Source organism: Heloderma suspectum, chromosome 5 (assembly GCF_057233095.1).
Source record: "Heloderma suspectum isolate Gila_16-S chromosome 5, 16-S_ref, whole genome shotgun sequence".
NCBI classification, from domain to species: domain Eukaryota; kingdom Metazoa; phylum Chordata; class Lepidosauria; order Squamata; family Helodermatidae; genus Heloderma; species Heloderma suspectum.
Genome location: NC_139462.1, coordinates 101,082,622 through 101,100,471, shown reverse-complemented (window position 1 = coordinate 101,100,471; position 17,850 = coordinate 101,082,622). Strand labels below are relative to the sequence as shown.

The 17,850-nt window shown below is 43.2% G+C and overlaps 1 protein-coding gene across 7 annotated transcripts in view; it reads left to right on the top strand.

Moving 5' to 3' along the window:
• Nucleotides 1-7,626, top strand: part of SLC30A9 (solute carrier family 30 member 9) — a 46,765-nt gene extending 39,139 nt beyond the window's left edge. For 6 of the 7 annotated variants that reach the window (XM_084856875.1, XM_084856876.1, XM_084856881.1 and 3 more), the window contains one exon: nt 1,165-4,943. In XM_084856875.1, coding sequence (XP_084713001.1) covers nt 1,165-1,209 — 45 coding nt within the window. In that variant the 3' untranslated portion in view covers nt 1,210-4,943. Of the gene's footprint in view, nt 1-1,164 lie in introns of all 7 variants that reach the window. The other variant, XM_084856878.1, reaches the window with a different exon arrangement.
• Nucleotides 7,627-17,850: the final 10,224 nt, after the last annotated feature.

Genomic DNA, 17,850 nt, shown 5'->3' with positions numbered 1-17,850 from the left:
GTTGAAGTCCAAAACATTTAGACACCGAGTTCCCAGAAATGCTGGGAATTGAAGTCCAAAACATCTAGACACTCCCCCCTCCCCCTAGAGAACTTGTCTTTGTCTTCCCTTTGCTTGCCTTGTCATATACTTTGCGGGCATTATCAGAGCTGGCCAATAACATTTTGCTGTTTGAGGCAGAGCAGCAAGTACCTCCACCCCAAACTCAAGGTGCATCGTACCCAAGGTTGGTCGAATTATTTTGGCTCCTGAGGCAGAAAATCCCACAAGTTTCTCTTCCCTTCCTTGGCAGTAAAAAAAAAAATGATAAATTAAGTAGCCAACAATTTGCTGCCCTTTCATGATACCCCAAGTCAGCTGCCTGAGATGATTGCCTCACTCTGCTTACCAGGCATAATCTGCTGGGGATTTCTCCTGTCCAAGCCACACATTAAGACGATAAAGAGCTTCTTAAGAGCACTTCAAAGCAGCAGAAGATGCCTTCCTTGAGGGTTTGTTGCTTAGTTGCCAAAAATAGTATGTCAATGAAGCTGTGAGTGTGGATGTGGCATAGTGGACTAAGACTGTTCAGATTTGTCAGCCATGAATCTTGCTGGGTGACCTTGGCCCAGTTGCTACCTCTCTTCCTAGTCTACCTCACAGGGTTGTTGTAAGGATAAAGACAGTGGGGGAGCGGGGAGAGAGGAAAAAAGAGTGTGTGTATGAGAGACAGCCATGTATACCAGGGCTGCACAGAATGTTGATCTTCAGATGTTTGGAATTTTGACTCCCAGAAGCCCCTGCCAACATAGTCAATGCTGGGAACTGAAGTCCAAAACATCTGGAGATCTACCTTCTCTCTATCCCTGATATATACCACTTGGAACTCCTTGGGGGATGGATGGAATAAAGAACGTTAAAAAAATGATATATCCTACATATGTTCTCTATCAGTCAGTCAGTCAGTCAGTCAGTCACATTCTTTATTTTCACAGCCATCTACCAAGTTGCTCGGGGTAGCATCCATGCTTTTATCCCATTTTATCCTTGCAAGGGGAGTTAGTTTAGAAGTGAATTACCCAAAGCCATCTCAGTCTTCTCAATCCAAATCCAACACTTGATCCATTACACTGTATTGACACTCTTACTGCATGCTCGTTGAAAGTGCGATTAATTTTGTTTCAGAAACGGAATCCTGAGGTGCGACATGTAGATCTGGAAATATTGTAGACTTCATGGAAGCAACTTTTAAGATCTCTCTTCTGGATTGACTCCTTTGAGGAATGAAACAGTATCTGAAACTGCAGGGATCTCAAGATGTTGCTGCATTTCAGCTTCTGGATTTTAGTGCTGATTCTTTTGTTTTGGAAGAGTGATGGCTTTCTTTGGATTGGTTTCCCAGGACAGCTGCTTGCCATCTCTTTACATGTGCATCTGTAGCACAGATGAATATTTGGGACTAGAAACTTTAAATTAAATAAGTTATTGAAATGTCAGTTTCTGAAAATACACACTATATATTTGCTGCCGTTTCAAGTTTTTGTACCTTGTTTGCGCATTAGCTGCTTTTTCTAGGCATTTGTTAGAAATCTTGGAGATGTATCCATGCCCCTTTAAAGGTTGCTATCCTTCTTGAGTCAATCAATGTATTCCAGTTCTGTAGGTTTTATCTGTCTTTCCTTGTATGAACTCAGAACCCTTTTCTGTTCCTCACTATCACGAGCTGGAAACTACCTCCTTGTGGTGTTTGGTGGCGCTTGGCAACTTGGAAACTTTAGAGATCAGACCAATTGGAATGCTGCCATTTGTTGTCCTAGAGCAAGCCGAGATATTGTGCCAGGTACGTGATCTTGGCCTATGGCTCTTCTCTGACATTAGTGTTGTGACCCTGTGGCTGCTCCCAGCTTTGGGAGCCGCTTTGCCCATGTGATAAGGGCAGATTGCGTGGTTTTGTTGCTAGAGCAGTGACATGTACTCCTAATGGGCCGTTTGTCCTAACCACATGGACAGAAGTTGCAGGTGTCACTGTGAGTGGTGTGGGAGCAACTATGCAGTGGCAGCAGCCGTGCTCTTGGTGGTAATTTAGAGACATGGTCTGTCTTGGCTCCCCTTCACAAGAACCTTAGTTTTTTTTTTAAATCCACTTGCCAACTTGATTACTGCTAAGCTTGTAATTCTGAAACCAAAACATGATCATTGTTACACTGCTTTCTTGCTTCCTTGCTTTAAACACGCATTATTCTTTTTGTTTTCCTGTGTTCTATGGCGTTCTCTCTATATTTTGTTAAATGCAGGAAGAAATATGGTACAGAAGGATCTTCATGTTTCCTCCTGCTTTGCTCCTACCTGCTAGCGCATCTATTAAACCTGGAAGGGTTTGCTTAGCATGTCATCCAAACCCAGAATCCCGCTTGTTACTCCTCTTATAAGCCAGAATTGCAAACCACGGTTTGTTCTTGGTTTAGGATTCCTGTCTGCTTTGAGAGCAGTAAGCCAGGAGTCCTCAGCTTGGACAACACCCTGAGCAAAACCTACCTAGTTTGTATACTGGGTGCAGTAGTAGGGAGGAGGGAGCAAACATTGAACAAGCATAGAGCTGATTTATGATAAACTAGGTTTCTCTGGAATTTTGGCTTGTCATTCTGTGTGAACCGCAGCCCATAGAACAGAACTTTTAACATTCTCTAAAATGCATTGAGGCTATTTATAATACCAGTGAAATGAAGGTCCAGCATCCAAAGAACTGTGTAACGTGTTTCATGCTCCGAAGAGGGCTTTGGACTTGTGTTTCTCAAAGAGCAAGCTGTTTTTAAAAGCAGCACACTATAATGTCCTGCGTCTGCTGTTCAAAGGAAAAAAATACTCCAAAATCCCACTTAAAATAGCACTAAGCAGCACCACAAGTAACTGTTTGGATCCCAGCTAGAATATTTAATTTATAATTGGTACAGTTTATGTAGTTCTAAATGGCAGATGAAGTTTTATAGCATGAAACATCTTGCCTGTAAGGAGTAAAGCAGCCACGCTGAATGTTACAGGTGCTTTCAGTAATCATAAAGTAAAGAATTCAGAATGTTGAACACAATGGGAGCCTGAAAGAAGTGGAGATCCAGATTACAAACTCCTAAGATTTTGTGACAATCCTGGAACTATTGGGTTTGGAAGCGTTTTTTAAAATAAAATTCAGAGGACGTGTACTCTGATAGTAAGTGGTTAAGAGGACTGTAGCCTTTACCATTATTGGAGGCTAAAACTGAACACAAATCATGCAGTCTTGGAGCTGGTTCACACGTGTTTACATCACTTGATCGTTCAGCATGATGTGAAAACTGACTGTCTCAAAGCATTGTTTTTGAAGTGTGTGGTGTAATGGAACGCTATCTGGTATTGGGTCTGTGATGGCTTATTCATAGATTCATGGTACCTTTTGATGTCTGCTGTCATGTGACGAGCACCCATGTGTAAGCCAGTTCTTTGTAACGGAAACATCAGTGGTAAACTTGCTTTATAAGCAAAATATTTTATGCACTTTAAAAATAATTGTTATTGGAAAGTCTTTGACCTGAAGAAAGTTCCCCCACCTTCTCAGTGATGCAGGGTGGCTTTGATGGCACGGCGGAAAGTGATATGTATTGGTGATAAAAATTATGCTGGAGACCAAAATGTGTCAGCATTGGCTTAGTATGTAAGTGCAAAGTGTCACTTCTTGAATTAATAGCATTTTAAAATAGTATGCCTTTTGACAATTGCATGCATTTTTTTTAGTGATGTTGCAGATTTTAGGTTTCGGAAACTAAGTTGTACATATTGTAATTAGAGTGTAACGATAACTTTGTTACATACATTTAGAAGTAAAAGAGCTATTCGTGTTTAGTCCTGATGTTTCCAAGGCAATGATTTAGTAAATGCTTAATTGCAGCCTCGTGTGTCCTCCCCCCGCCTCGCCAACTATATTACAATTACCCATTTGTAATCATGTTCACCTCAAGTAACTGTTTATTGCACACATGTGTGCACACACATGAGCTTCTCTGTGCACACACATCTCTGGTGGAAGCAAGAGTCAAAGCAGCCTTTAGTCTGAAGTGAATGGAGATGATGTTGCTTCCACATCTGCTTCTGTGTGCATGTTTCTTTGGTTGTGAGGCTCTAATCCTTCCGTGCTACTGAATGGGGAAGGCTGCTTGTGCTGCAGCTGTGTCTGCTATTAATTTGCAGAAGTCTGGCTCAAGAACAGTGTTGGGACATTAATGTTTAAGTGGCTCTTCATTCCATGTAAAGTGTGTTTTGTGGCCATTTGCAAGCATTCCCTCTGGCTAGTTGGAAACTCCTCCAAGCAAATGGGCAGGGAAACTTAACCAAAAGTTCTCCCTTTGAGCCACAAGTTACTTAGGGTCAAACTACATGTTACATTAATTGCACAGTATGTAGCTGATGCCCTCTCTTGCTTTCTTACTTGAGAGTAAGTGCACATGTCCCCTATTTGGATGGGGACCAATGTCCACCAGGAGGGGAGGATTAAACTTTCCCCCTACCAGCCATTTGCTTCCTGACATCTCCCCCTGCCCCTCTTCGCAGAAGCTTTGAAAAAGAAAAAAAGTATCCATTCAATGGAGATTTCAGGAAGCAAACTGCTCAAGGGAGAAAGAGTTAAACCTCCCGTCTTGGTGCATGCTGGTCTGGTCTCCATCCAAGTTGGGCTGCGCATGCTTACTTTCAACTAATAAAGCAAGGTTCAGCTACATGCTATGTAATTATAGGAACTAGTGTGGTTTGAGCCTTAGGTATGTTGATGCAGGCAGGCTAACAATGTATGTTGTGGGCTGCTAATCTTTGTGGATTTACTTGCAAGGCCGACTTCAGACTGCATTTTAGATTGATAATGTAGCTGTAAACATAATTGTTAACAATGCATCATAAAGAGTTCTATTTTAAAAGCAAGGCGTAAATATTTGTGTAAAGCTACAACTTTGGTGGGTGCCAAGTTCTTTCTTGTGCGCTGTAACCTAAACTGGTCTTCTCAAATGATCTTCTGTCACCTTTGGTGATGTTCTAATCTGGGAAGGTTAACTGAGTGGTTTTCATATTCTGGGGCAGGCCCTCCTTGGTGTACAAAGTTCAAGGGAGGGATAGGATGCTGAAGCTGTTGGAGCATCCCTTTTTGCACCAGCCAAGACATGACTGGATTGAATGTCTCCTGAAAGTGGACTTTCCCTGGTCCACATTGGATTTGTGGGATAAATGCTCCTCCCCTGCCCCATCATCTCAGCATGACCTGGGAAAAAGAGTTACTGCTTCATTTGAATCACTTAGGGAGCAATCCTATGGCCACTAGTCAGCAGCTAGATGGCCATAGGATATGTCGGTTTCCAGAAACCGACCTCAGAGCCCGCACTCAGAGGTCGGTTCCTGGAAAGCCTCCCCCCTGCCCACGCTGCCTCGCAGGCAGCTCGGAACGCCTCCATGTTCGGAAGAGGAGTGTGGAGTGGTGAGAACAGGGTGTTCCAGGGGGCGTTCCAGGTCGGGGAGGGCGGAAATGCCGGTATGACACATCCTATATGTCGTCCAGAAGCCACTTCCCCCGCTCCACCTTCCCATGGCTAGACAGCCAAAATCAGCTGTCTAGCTGCAAATGCAGGGCAGCTGAAGTGCGAAGGGGATGATCCCCTCCGCGCTTCTCCTGCCCTGCATTGGATAGGTGGTTGCCTCCGAGTTTGGAGGCGGCTGCCTATCCCGGTAGGATTGCTCCCTTAGTTTGTTTGAATGGTTTTAGAAGAGCATCCTTGGGTTCTCCTGTTCTGTTCCTTTTCTAATGCCACTGTTCTCCTGTTCTGTTCCCATCCATCGATTCTTGTGTGCAACAACAAGATGCATGCAACTGTACTTGAGAATCTCTAAATATGCTGCATAATTTTCTAAAATGTGCACCAACACGCATTCATCAATGGTGCATGCCTCCATTTGAAAATGTGCACAAAAATATGTATGGATTTTTTTCCATACATAAAAAAAGGTCTACACAAAATGAGCATGAAACAGAGTTGGAGTTGGGAAAAGGAGCAAGTTTGTCGAAATGGACTTGACAGATCCGCCAATCTCTGTATAAGAATCCAGATCTATGGAGTCCTGGTCCAACACTCTAACCACTACACCACACCAGCTCTACACCAATTTCAGCCTCTGACGGCCTTCCAAAAACAGCTGCTAAGGGGGACCTCACTAATGGTGCGGGGTGTTGGCCCCCTCTAATTTGAGAGCAGGCAGAGCAGCAACATGACTCTGTAGGAGGGAAAGAGACAGTCTGATCAGGCACTGCAGCAGAACTGCTGTGACACCACTCCACGTCTCCTGGCAACGATCAGGCTACTTACAGCAGGGGCAACCCCACGCGGCGTCTTTTATAATTTCGTTTACATCATTTGTTTACACCTCTAAAATTTCATGGTCCTTTAATCTAGTTCTGTCTAAAATGTGCCACCTGATAACGTAAGAAGAGCCATGCTGGATCCAGACCAAAGGCCTATTTAACCCAGAATTCTGTTCACACAGTGGCCACCCAGCTGCCTGTGGGAAGCCCAGAAATAGGTCATGAGTGCAGTAACACTCTCCAACCCATGTTCCCCAGTAACTGGTATACAGAGATGTACTGCCTTCAACGCTGGCGGTAATATATAGCTGTCATGACTTGTAGCTATTGATAGCCTTAGTGTGACGGGGGACATACCTTTCAGCAGTCTTTGAAGGGGTAGATATGTGGCCTGGATCTAAGTAACCATACAATTGGTCCCAGGTGCTGAGGGGAGTTGACTGGGGGTCGAGGGAGAGGGACACCATGGAGTGGTGCTTCGCAGGCAGTAGGCCCTGTGTACCATCTATGGTATATTAATGATTAAATTCTGTCCCCCACCCCTGTATATTTGAAGAGAATTTGCAGTTTGTTTTCTATCTCGTAAAGATATGCAAGTGCTCCTTCCATAGTCATCACACATGCAATTTGATGGGGAAGGAATGGGGAAGGGATGGGGAACTGTCCTCCCTAAATGGTCCCCCTGATGTGAGCTTTTTTCAAAAGAAAAACGTTGTGAAGTTCTTTATTGTGTCCACTCACCCACCACTCTTCACTAGACCCATTCTTCAGCAATTTTCTTTCCAGTGGGAGTGGATGTTTGACTTCAAGTGTATCAGCTTCACTATTTCTGAAGCGTTTCAAGATTCAGCCATATTCATTCATTCATTCATTCTCTCTCTCCTTTTGGTGACATCTATATGATTTGTATGGGGGTATGGGTGCAGCTATACATGATCAGCATTAACTGTCAGTGTTACAGTGTGAACCCCCAAATCAAGGATCCAAAGAGTTGTATATGTAGAAAAAGCATGCAGTGGTTAGCATCAGGACTACAAGGGGCAAACTGAAACTCAAAAGCAACGTGACAAAGTGCAAACATGCCTTTACATTGAATCTGTTGCAATCCTTACTTTTTCTACAGAGCTTCTTCAACGGGAACTACACTGAAAGTTTTGTTTCCTTTATGCAACTGCAGATATCCTTTAAATGTATGTCCACTCCTCCATCTTGGGTAACGACTGTTATTTCAAATGAACTGCTGATGATCCTGATTAAAATGTTTGTCCCAGGATAGATTTTATTTTGTGACTCCTTGTAATATTTGTACAGACTGTATTTCATAAAATATCTGGTAACTAATTCAGTTTTTAAAAAAGAGTTTCAGGTAACTCCTTCCCCCTCCTGTGTTCTAATTTGACTTCAGAACCTACATTATTGTCATAAAGCAAGTGATGGGAAGACATAGTCATGGGGTAGATTGGTATAAATTTAATTGGACTTAAATTTAAGTCCAGTTAAATGCAACTCTGCCTTAAGTTGCATAGAGAACATTGATGCAAAGCATTTGAAAAGACTGGATGACTACTGTTGACTGTTTCCCAAGTTGTGGCCTCAACTCGCTGAGGTGTCTGAAACAACATGTGATACCAGTTTCCTGTAGTTTCCAGCCATGTTCTGAGCCACATTTTATGACAGCTTGATGTGACACAGATAATTTCCCAAGTGGTAACTGATCTCATTGTGTTTGAAGCCACTTGGTAAACCAATTACGTGAGCCTATACTTGGTTACCAGTCTGCTCTCTATCTTGCTGCCTTACCAACTGTTGCATTCAAGGCAGCTTACAAAACCTGGTAAAAACAAATGACCAAAACAAGTGATATATTACAGGGACTCCCTTTACACATACCTACATCCAAGAGGTGAGAATTTTACCACACTTCCTCCACCCAATCAGAAATCTGGGGGGAGTGGGGAGTAAAAAAATCCTCACCTTTTAGCAGGGCAATAGAAAAGACAGTGACCTGGTTGCTAACCCATGGTTTATTTAACCCATGGTTTCTTACCCTATGCGGGGTTTATATGTTCCCCTCTTCCTTCGTCTGCACCCTCCCTGTGTCTCAAATGCCTTTGCAACATTGTAGTACTGGCATGTAGAGCAGCTGTTCTTTGTTTTTGTTTTATCATTCTTGTCTGCCTTCTCTATAGCCTGATGAATCAACCCTCGACCAACCCACAGTTCTCTGTTTGCACATAATGACAACCCATGGTTTAAAGAATCCTGAGTTCACAACCCAACAATAAACCATGGGTTCTCTTTCTGGGGTGTTTGTGGTTAACAAACTATTGTTTGTTAGTGCGTGTGCATTGACACATCATGACAACCCAGAATTTAACAACCCATGGGTTAAATAAACCATGGGCTAGCATTATGTTTTCATAGTGTAGGTGCTGCTGTAGCATGGTCCTTTTGCATGCTATGAAGGTAAAGTTAGATGCTCTGGATCACATAGGAGAAATCTATAATGCAGCTCCTTCCTGTGGTAGCTTTTGCCCAGAAATGGGGGCAACGCTGGCAGGTGACAGTGCCACAGCATGCACTCTCCTATGTGTCCTAGAAATTCAGAGGTTACTTTTGTAGCATGGAAAGCAGCCATGCGGATAATATTAGAGCAGTCTCCCCACCGTGCTGCCTTCTAAGGTTTTGGACTTCCAACTCCTATCAGCCCCAGCCAGCATGGCTGATGATCAGGAATGCTGGGAGTTGCCACCCAAAATATCTGGAGGGCCCCAGATTGAGGAAGGCTGCGTTAGAGTCTACAGATGAGTGGCTGACCAAATGCCTACTTGTTCACTTTGGTAAGGAGGAGCATTGGGGCATTATCCAAGCATCATTTGAAAGCTGGGATAGATGGCTGCCATTGTGCCCAGAGGCTGATGTAGGCTACTTCTGGCCTAAGGATGTACTAAAGCCACCTCTCTTAGCTTTGAAGGACAAAATGAGAATAACTAGAGACTAATAGCCTGAGAAGTGCTACCTCTCCTGCTCCTAATGGGGCAGAATGTGGTGCCCCAGTGGCGTGGTGGGCATGCCTCAGTTGTGATGGCTGGATGGAAGAGTCTGCTTACTACAGTGGTGAGAAAATGTTTGTGAACCCTAATGATAATTACGGAAATTCCACAGTTTTACCATGATAGCCTTCGTGAATCAAAACCAGTCCTTTTCTAAATATCCAATAGGGTTTATGTTAAGCAATTCCATGTCTTGTGAAATAAAACCATGTATAAATTAGGCAAACAATGAGTATTTAAGAGTCAGGGTATGTGCCAAAGTAAGTGAACCTCTGATTGCATCAGCTCAATTAAAGGGAATAATTAGAATCAGGTGTTTAAGTAATTAGGTAGATCTTGAGGGGTGAGTTTGGGAGGCCTCAAACTCACCTATAAAAATATCAGAAACTTTGGTCTTCACCATACAGTTGTGTCGAAACACGTCATGCCGTGATCAAAAGACATTTCCGAGGACCTCAGAAAAGCAGTTATTGCTGCTCATCAATCTAGAAAGCATTACAAAACAATTTCTAAGGATTTGGGGCACCACCAATCCACTGTCAGTCAGATAATCTATAAATGGAGAAGGTTCAAGACCACAATCACTCTACCCAGGAGTGGTCGTCCTACCAACATCTCTCCAAGAACAAACTGGTGCATCATCCAGGAAGTCAAAAAGAACCACAGAGTAACAGCCAAGGATCTGCAAGCCACTCTCACCTTGGCTAATGTGAATTTTCATGACTCAATTATCAGAAAAAGACTGAACAAAAATGGTATTCATGGGAGGATAGCCAGGAGGAAACCACTGCTCTCTAAAAAGAACATTGCTGCCTCCCTGAAGTTCGCTAAATATCACATAGTCGATCCCCAACACTTCTGGAACAATGTTCTCTGGACAGACGAGTCAAAGGTAGAATTTTTTGGCCTCAATGAGAAACATTATGTTTGGCAAAAAACAAACACTGAGTTCGAACAGAAGAACCTCATTGCAACTGTCAAGCGTGGTGGGAATGTGATGGTTTGGGCCTGCTTTGCTGTCTCAGGACCCGGACGGCTTGCCATTATTGACACAACCATGAATTCTGCAGTGTATCAGAAGATTCTAGAGGAGAATGCCAGGCCATCCATCTGTGAGCTTAAGTTGAACCGAAAGTGGGTCATGCAACAAGCCAGTGGTCCTAAACATACAAGCAGATCTACAAAAGAATGGCTGCAGAAGAAGAATTCCATGTTTTAGAACGGCCTAGTCAAAGTCTGGACCTAAACCCCATCGAAATGCTGTGGCAGGACCAGAGACGAGCTGTCCATGCAAGGAAGCCTTCAAATGTCAGAGCTGAAGCAGTTCTGTAAGGAGGAATGGGCCAAAATTCCTCAAAACCTATGTGAGAGACAGACCAACAGTTACAGGAAACGTTTACTTGAAGTCATTGCTGCTCAAGGGGGTGCCAGCAGGTACTGAATCTAAAGGTTCACATACTTTTTCAGTCATGAATATTGAATGTTGCATGAGTTGTGGATAAATAAATGTTGAAAAAGCATCATGTTTGTGTGTCATTTGTTTAATCAGGTTGTCTACTGTTCTTTATCTACGAATATGGGGTTAGATTAAGATCTAATAACGTTTTAGGTTAGAAATATGTGAACCCCAAGGGGTTCACAAACTTTTTCTCACCACTGTGAGTCCAAGTTAGTGACCAACAGTAATTCTGCATGACTCTTTAATGGGTAGGCAGAAAGTAGATCTCCAGATGTTTTGGACTCCAGATGCTGGCAGGGGCTCCTGGGAGTTGGAAGTACCAAACATCTGGAACTCTACCTCCTGTGGACCTCTGCTTTAAAATACTAGATATACACACACACACCAAACATGCTAGGTAGAGGCTAACTTTTTATTGTGCATTGTTATGCAATTGAACAAATGGATTTGGAGGCATGTAGTAATAAAACCCAATATTGAAATAAGAGGTAACACCTGAAATAGTAAACTCTAGTAACAAAGGTATCTTTATAATCAGAAAATATCACTGTTTTAAAAAACTTGTCTAAATTTTATATGTTTAATTCCTTAAAAGAAAGGTGTGTCTTGATGTCACATAGAAAACAATTCACATATCCTATCGAAATTCTCACCAAAACATACTAGCCTATATTACACTATTCACTTTGTACAGAATCAGGTATTTGTCTATCCCTAAGCTTTTATTGTACTCTACACAGGACAAATTGTTAATAGAATTAACTTACACTATAACAATAGAAATATTAGGAGGAATGGGTCCCTCGATCACAGTATCGCCACCAATATTTTGTCACAGAAAATAGAGCGAAGGCAGTTTGGCACAGGTGTGCGTGCAGGAGTGAGACATATGTTTTGAAAAGGTTGCTACAGAAATGGGAGGAAGAGTCAACAACCAGAGAGGATACGGCAACGATATATTTCCCAAAAGGGCATTGTAATTGTTAAAATCTGTTTCGTCTTTTAACTGTTGTATGCTGCAGGTTCTAGTGCACGTAAGGGTTAGCCTGTCAGTCAAATGTGCTGGGGGAGATGGTGTCTGTGGTTTGGGTGGAGGTAACTTGAGTGACAACAGAAAGTCTGTTCATGACAGACTTGTAATTGTGAGGTTCTAGTAAGCCAGGCCAAACAAGATGTGGCACCCAAAACAGAAGGCAAATCCTGTCCTAATTGAGGTAATTCTGCCACTTATAAATTTTAAATACGGGAAAAATAAGTTATAGCTCCGCGCTATAAAGTTCTTGTTCATTGTAGTGCCATTCAGCAAAGTCATGTGCTATCTCGTTCACACAAAACCGACCTGGACTGTACCATTTCAGACTGCAGGTGGGGAACTATGGAATATCTTGCTTCCCCCATATTGGAAATGCCCTGCACATAGCCAAAAAACAAAACAAAACAAAACCCCTAGATAATAGGAAAAAGAGTTCTAGCTTACCTTTCTTCCCACACTGTATGTGCATACATCTTTTTTTCAAGGGGATCAGCATTCAGGCATGCAATCCCACACCATAGTCGGAAGTGTTATAGTCCAACAGCAGTGTGATAATTTCATCTGCTCTTTGTCTTACTAATTCAATGGGAGACAAAGTAATTGTCTTACTTAATTACTAATTAGGCCTAATTCATACATACTTGTCAATAGCCACTCTCTGAGTTGCCTCTGTCTCCAAGCAGACAATATTTTTAGGCCAACAATATTTACTGTGAGCCGATTAGTTAACATGAAGAAAGGGGTGGGGTGGGTTAGTTGATATATTTGCAATGCTGCCTTAAGAGTGTAACCCTATCCATGTCTACTCAGAAGTCCCATGCCATTCACTGGGACTTACTCCCAGGTAAGTATAGAATTGCAGCCTGAGTAACCCCTTTATTTATACACAAACCTGGCAGTAGTTAGTGAAGGATCAACTCCATAGTGATCCTATTACTTAAAGGCCTTAGTCTTTCCTTATTCCATGGAGGTAGCAGGATTACATTCTCAATTTAAGGCCTTGCAGATTTTAAATTTGACTGAGAACATATTCCTTGGTTAGAATAAGGAGACAAGAGAAGTTTTTGTACAAGATATGGTGTTCAGGTCTTACATTACACCAAAGGAATAAGTCCAGGTTTGTTTGTTTTTACAGTAACTCTAAAAGAGCAGAGTTAATACATGGAGGGAGCAATCCTATGGCCACTAGATAGTGGCTAGATGGCTGAAGGATATCTGGTTTTCCAGGAAATGACCTTGGAGCCTGTGCTCCAAGGTCAGTTCCCGGAGAACCGACCTCCCCTCACTTCTGCACTGCCTCAGACGGAACGTGGAAGAGTCCTGTACTCTGCGCTTGCAAGAGCAGCACGGAGCAGCGTAAAAGGGGCATTCCCAGAGGGTATTCCGGGGCGGACGGAAATGTCTGTATGACAAATCCAATGTGTTGTACTGCAGCCTCTTCCCCTGCTCTGCCCTCCCGTGGCTAAATAGCCGCAATCAGCTGTCTAGCCAAAAATGCAGGGCAGGAGAAGCGCAGAGGGAATGATTCCCCACCGTGCTTCTCCTGCCTTGCATTGGATGGGCGGTTGCCTCCAAGTTCAGAGGCAGCCACCTATCTGCATAGGATTGCGCCCTTAAACAGATTAACGATTAGATAACCTGTCACAGTCTGATATGGGTGAAGAACCTCAAATTCGAGAAATTGACTTCTGTGGCAGAAGCTAGGTTTCATAGCCAACTACTGAAACAAAAGATCCAGAAATGTGAGATTCTCCTTCTATAATTCAGGCTGAATTTTCAAACATTCAAAACTTTAGAAATCCCCAAAGTGGTTAGGTTTCAGTTTGATAAAATTCTGTGCTGCTCATTCTGGTGATTTGTTTTGTTCAGCATTTAAAGATTTTATACACTGAGAGCAAAATATTGGCTGGCATCACTTTGGTGTGGAATTAGGGCTCATGCTATATAGATTTGATCTTCACCATTTTCTGCAATACTGGAAGCAACTGCACATGGTTATCACCCATTACATTCAAATTAAGGGTCCCTTCTCATGCTACCTTAATAGTGTGGAAGCTGCTTAATGAGCGTGTTCTGTGCCACTCTGCCAACACCAGAAGATCTAGACCCCATGGGAGAACCAGCAGCCCAGTGCTGTGCCATGGCCCCAATTTCAAGGAAGGGATGGGAAGGAGTCGTATTATCTGGCCACCGTTCTGTGACCAAATTCTTCTTCATTGCCAGAGTTGTGTGGGAGGAGTATGCGCTGCTAAGGTAGCAGTGGAAGGGTCCCTTAGAATCCATGTGTTGGGGCTGCTTCCATGTGCTGTATCCTTGCCCACACATATAACATCCATTAAGAGAATCTACATGACTCACGTCAATTAGGTGAGTTCCGCGCCAGTATAACACAGGCTAGTATCCAGTGATGTCGTTCTGCAAACTCATATAGCGCTAGCGGAGCTTTGCCGAATCTTCCTGTTGTGCAAGCAGTTGTGTGTTATACTTGCACGACAGGTTGCATTAAAAAAGGCATAATGGTTTGCAAAACGGACTGTACAACAGCTTGCACAATCGGTTGTGCGACGGCTTGCACAACAGGTTCCGTAACCGTAATGTGCAACCGCACTTGTGCAAATATAACTTTACTTGGATTCTCCTCTTGCGTGCAGTTCAGAACTGAGTTTCCGTGAGTGCAGCGTCATTTGCGCTAGCGGAATGACACCGTTGGATACTACCCAGAGTCTCAAGGAATGGCAAGCCTGTTGTGGGACAGAAATATCTCTTTGGGCTGAGCCACGTGGTTACTCTTTCTAGATGTTACCCAGAGGCTAGAACTCACAGAAGCAACTTCTATGCTGTACTTTATAATGCATGAGTGGGGCCAATATATTTCTATATTTCAGATAGAAATCTGAAGACAACCTTCCCATTAAAATAGAGCTAAGCTTACCCATTGGCTTAGCAAATCCCAAATGGTATTGCTTTAGTGAGGTCTGTTACATGGACCTTGATGTGCATAATTCGAAATGAAACGTTTTTACTTTAACTTCGCACACAAACACTGGATTTTACACAGCTTATTCAAAAATACACTATGAGATTATACTGCGGACAAATATGGACTCATGCATTCTATCTGACAACTTTTACCAAGGAGATGGGCAAGTGTCACCACAGGAAATGTACACCAGCAAGGCCTGCACCAATTTTGCAACATGGTAGTTGATGTGTTCATTAACGGCAACACTGAACAGCTAGAACAGAAATGCTGTAATTTTTGAAGGATGGTTGTATTTATCTTCTCAATGGGCCTCCTTGTGGCAATGACAATGTCCTGCTGATTCTAGCGGATGGCACCAGTCAACGCAGATTATATTATTAAGATTGAGAGCCGGTATTTGCTCCGATCGAAATAAAGAAATGAATCCTGCCGAAGTTTAGCTCCTTTAATCCCTACTCATTTAAACAGAAAAGAGCTGTGAATGTGCTTGAGTGGGGCTTGAGGTTGCGATCCTATTCACACTTACCTAGGAGTAATTCCCATTGGGCTCAAGGGGACTGACTTTTGGATATGCATAGGATTGCACTGAAAAAGTGCTTAGCTTTTGCTTTACCATGCCATTTAAAAAAAACCCGAACTGGAATAAATATGATTTTAGGAGAGATTGGCTATCTGATCGTATATTTCCTACAGCTGGAAAACAGTCTCTCACTTAACAGCAAGCTTGGGCCCAATTCATCTGCCCCTGCGGTGGCAGGGGCACCGCTTTCCTGTGGTGTTATCACATACCACCTTCGTATGTGTCTTAACACCAATGTGACCTGGGGAGGGTGACTTGCATGGTCTATTCACATACCATATTTTCTTCTGGATATGAGGGCCCACAAAAACATATCCCAGTGGGTTAGGATCACTCCACAGTGATGTGTGCCTGTGTGCATGGGCCGTTCGTCTTGCACTGAACAGAAACGTCCTTACCAAGACTTGCTCCAACATAACTGGCAGACTTTTATTCAACAGAAGGAAAAAGGGGCCTACCCCAACCTTTCCTAGTACAATGGCTTTCTGAGGTTTGGGTGTTTCCACTCTGGAACCCTTGCCATCTGCTGAGATGGTTCATGCAAGACTCTAAATGTGTAGCGCAGGGGGAAGCAATTTGTTGCCCTCCAAAGGTTTTGGACTACAGCTCCCATAAATCCCAGCCAGCATGGACAATGCTCAGGGATTATGAGAGTTGTAGGCCAAAACACCTGCAGGGTGCTAAGCTGCTTCCTCTTGTAGCAGAGTCTGTGGCAGGACATGGACTTGTAACTACCCGCGCAACCCACTGAGCCAGCCTAGCCTGTCTTGGCACCTGGCTGGATGAAGCACTGGAACAAGGCAGGGAGATGGTTGTCCCAAAATCACAGCCATACACCGACTGGCTTTAATGCCGGAATAGGGACATGCATAGACCTACGCCACTGTAGGGCTTAGGCCTACACACATCCTTATTCCCGCGTCAAAGTCAGTCAGGGCATGGCTGTGAGACGGACCAGGAGAGGGAGAAGCATGCTTAGAGCGTGGGCACAGTCCTGGCCTCCAACATAGGCATGATATAGTTGGGGGCCCTGATATATGTTTCGTTTAACTTTTTTTTTTAAAGGAGATGGTAACTTGCCCTGAGCCGCTGAGAGAGGGTGGCATAAATAAAACAAAGCAATGCATCTGTCAATCAGGATGCTGATGTCTCCAGAACAGCCAATTTGGGTATTCGCAATGGATGTGGAAGACTTGGCCTACCTGACATAGACTTGGGTCCAAAAGAAGGTGCTTCCCCATCCTCTCCTTCCCATTGCAGCTCCTTGTGCCCACCAAAAGAACACACGTGAGGCTTGGGAAGCCCTCCAGGATAGCATGGGTTGTGGCATGAGACTCAGTGGAAATCCGGGAGGCCACCTCACGCAAGCAGAAATGGCTTTCTGCTTGCCCAAGGAACCTGAGGATCCAAAGCACAGTACAGGAGGAAGAACTTCTTTTTTAAAAATCCTGAAATAACAAGAAGGCGTTATCACATTTCAGATTTATACACGTACTATAACAGCAGTTCCTGCACGTGATAGTACAAGATCCTGTCTATATAAGAATATTCTAATTATATTTATTTATCTTGCATATTAGCTTTAATTCATAGAGATAGGATCTAAACTAGTTCAGTTAATACTATGTAGAGCCTGCCTCCTTGTTTTGGGGAGCAATGCAACAGCCGCTTTATTGCACCTTAATTCCTACTACTGACAAGCAAATGGGAGTCAGTGGCCAAGGTGAATAAAGGGAGGACCCCAACCACATCTCTGTTGTTGTTCAGACCAGGAGGGAGGCTACAAGAGTCTTGGGACTGAGTTCATGGGACTGAGTCAGTGACCCTCTTTCAGCTGAAAAACTTAACTATTCCAATTAGTTGTCAACCAGGACAGTAACCAGCGCTGTATGCCTGAGGGACAAGAGAAGTGTAATCCTGAAGTGGTGATAGTGAATAAAACAAGAAGTGTGGCAGAAGCAAAAACAAGACTATATATCTTTAAAGCAACAGAAAAAGCTTGCGAGGTAACAAGTGATCTCTTGAAACAGTACTTCGGTTGGCAATGGAAAAACAGTACGGAGTAGTTCTACTCTCTTTAGGTGACAAAAATAAATGCAGTATTAACTGAATACAGGAAACTCCCAAAACAAAACAACGAAGTGTCAGAACTCTCCCTGATTTTGATACCTTCCAGTTTTGATGAAATGTTATGAGTACACATTCCTAGTCCATCGTAAAGGACAACTTCTTTTGTTCTATCCTAAAATTGCACATGAGTTCAGAATAATGTGGAAAGTGTGCAGGTAGGTGAAAAAAGATTGTTGATTTGACCATTATTGTGAAGAATATATATATATATATATATATAGCGCGAGAGAAGCCCTATGCAGGCGTCTGCCTGCTTGTGTGTAGAG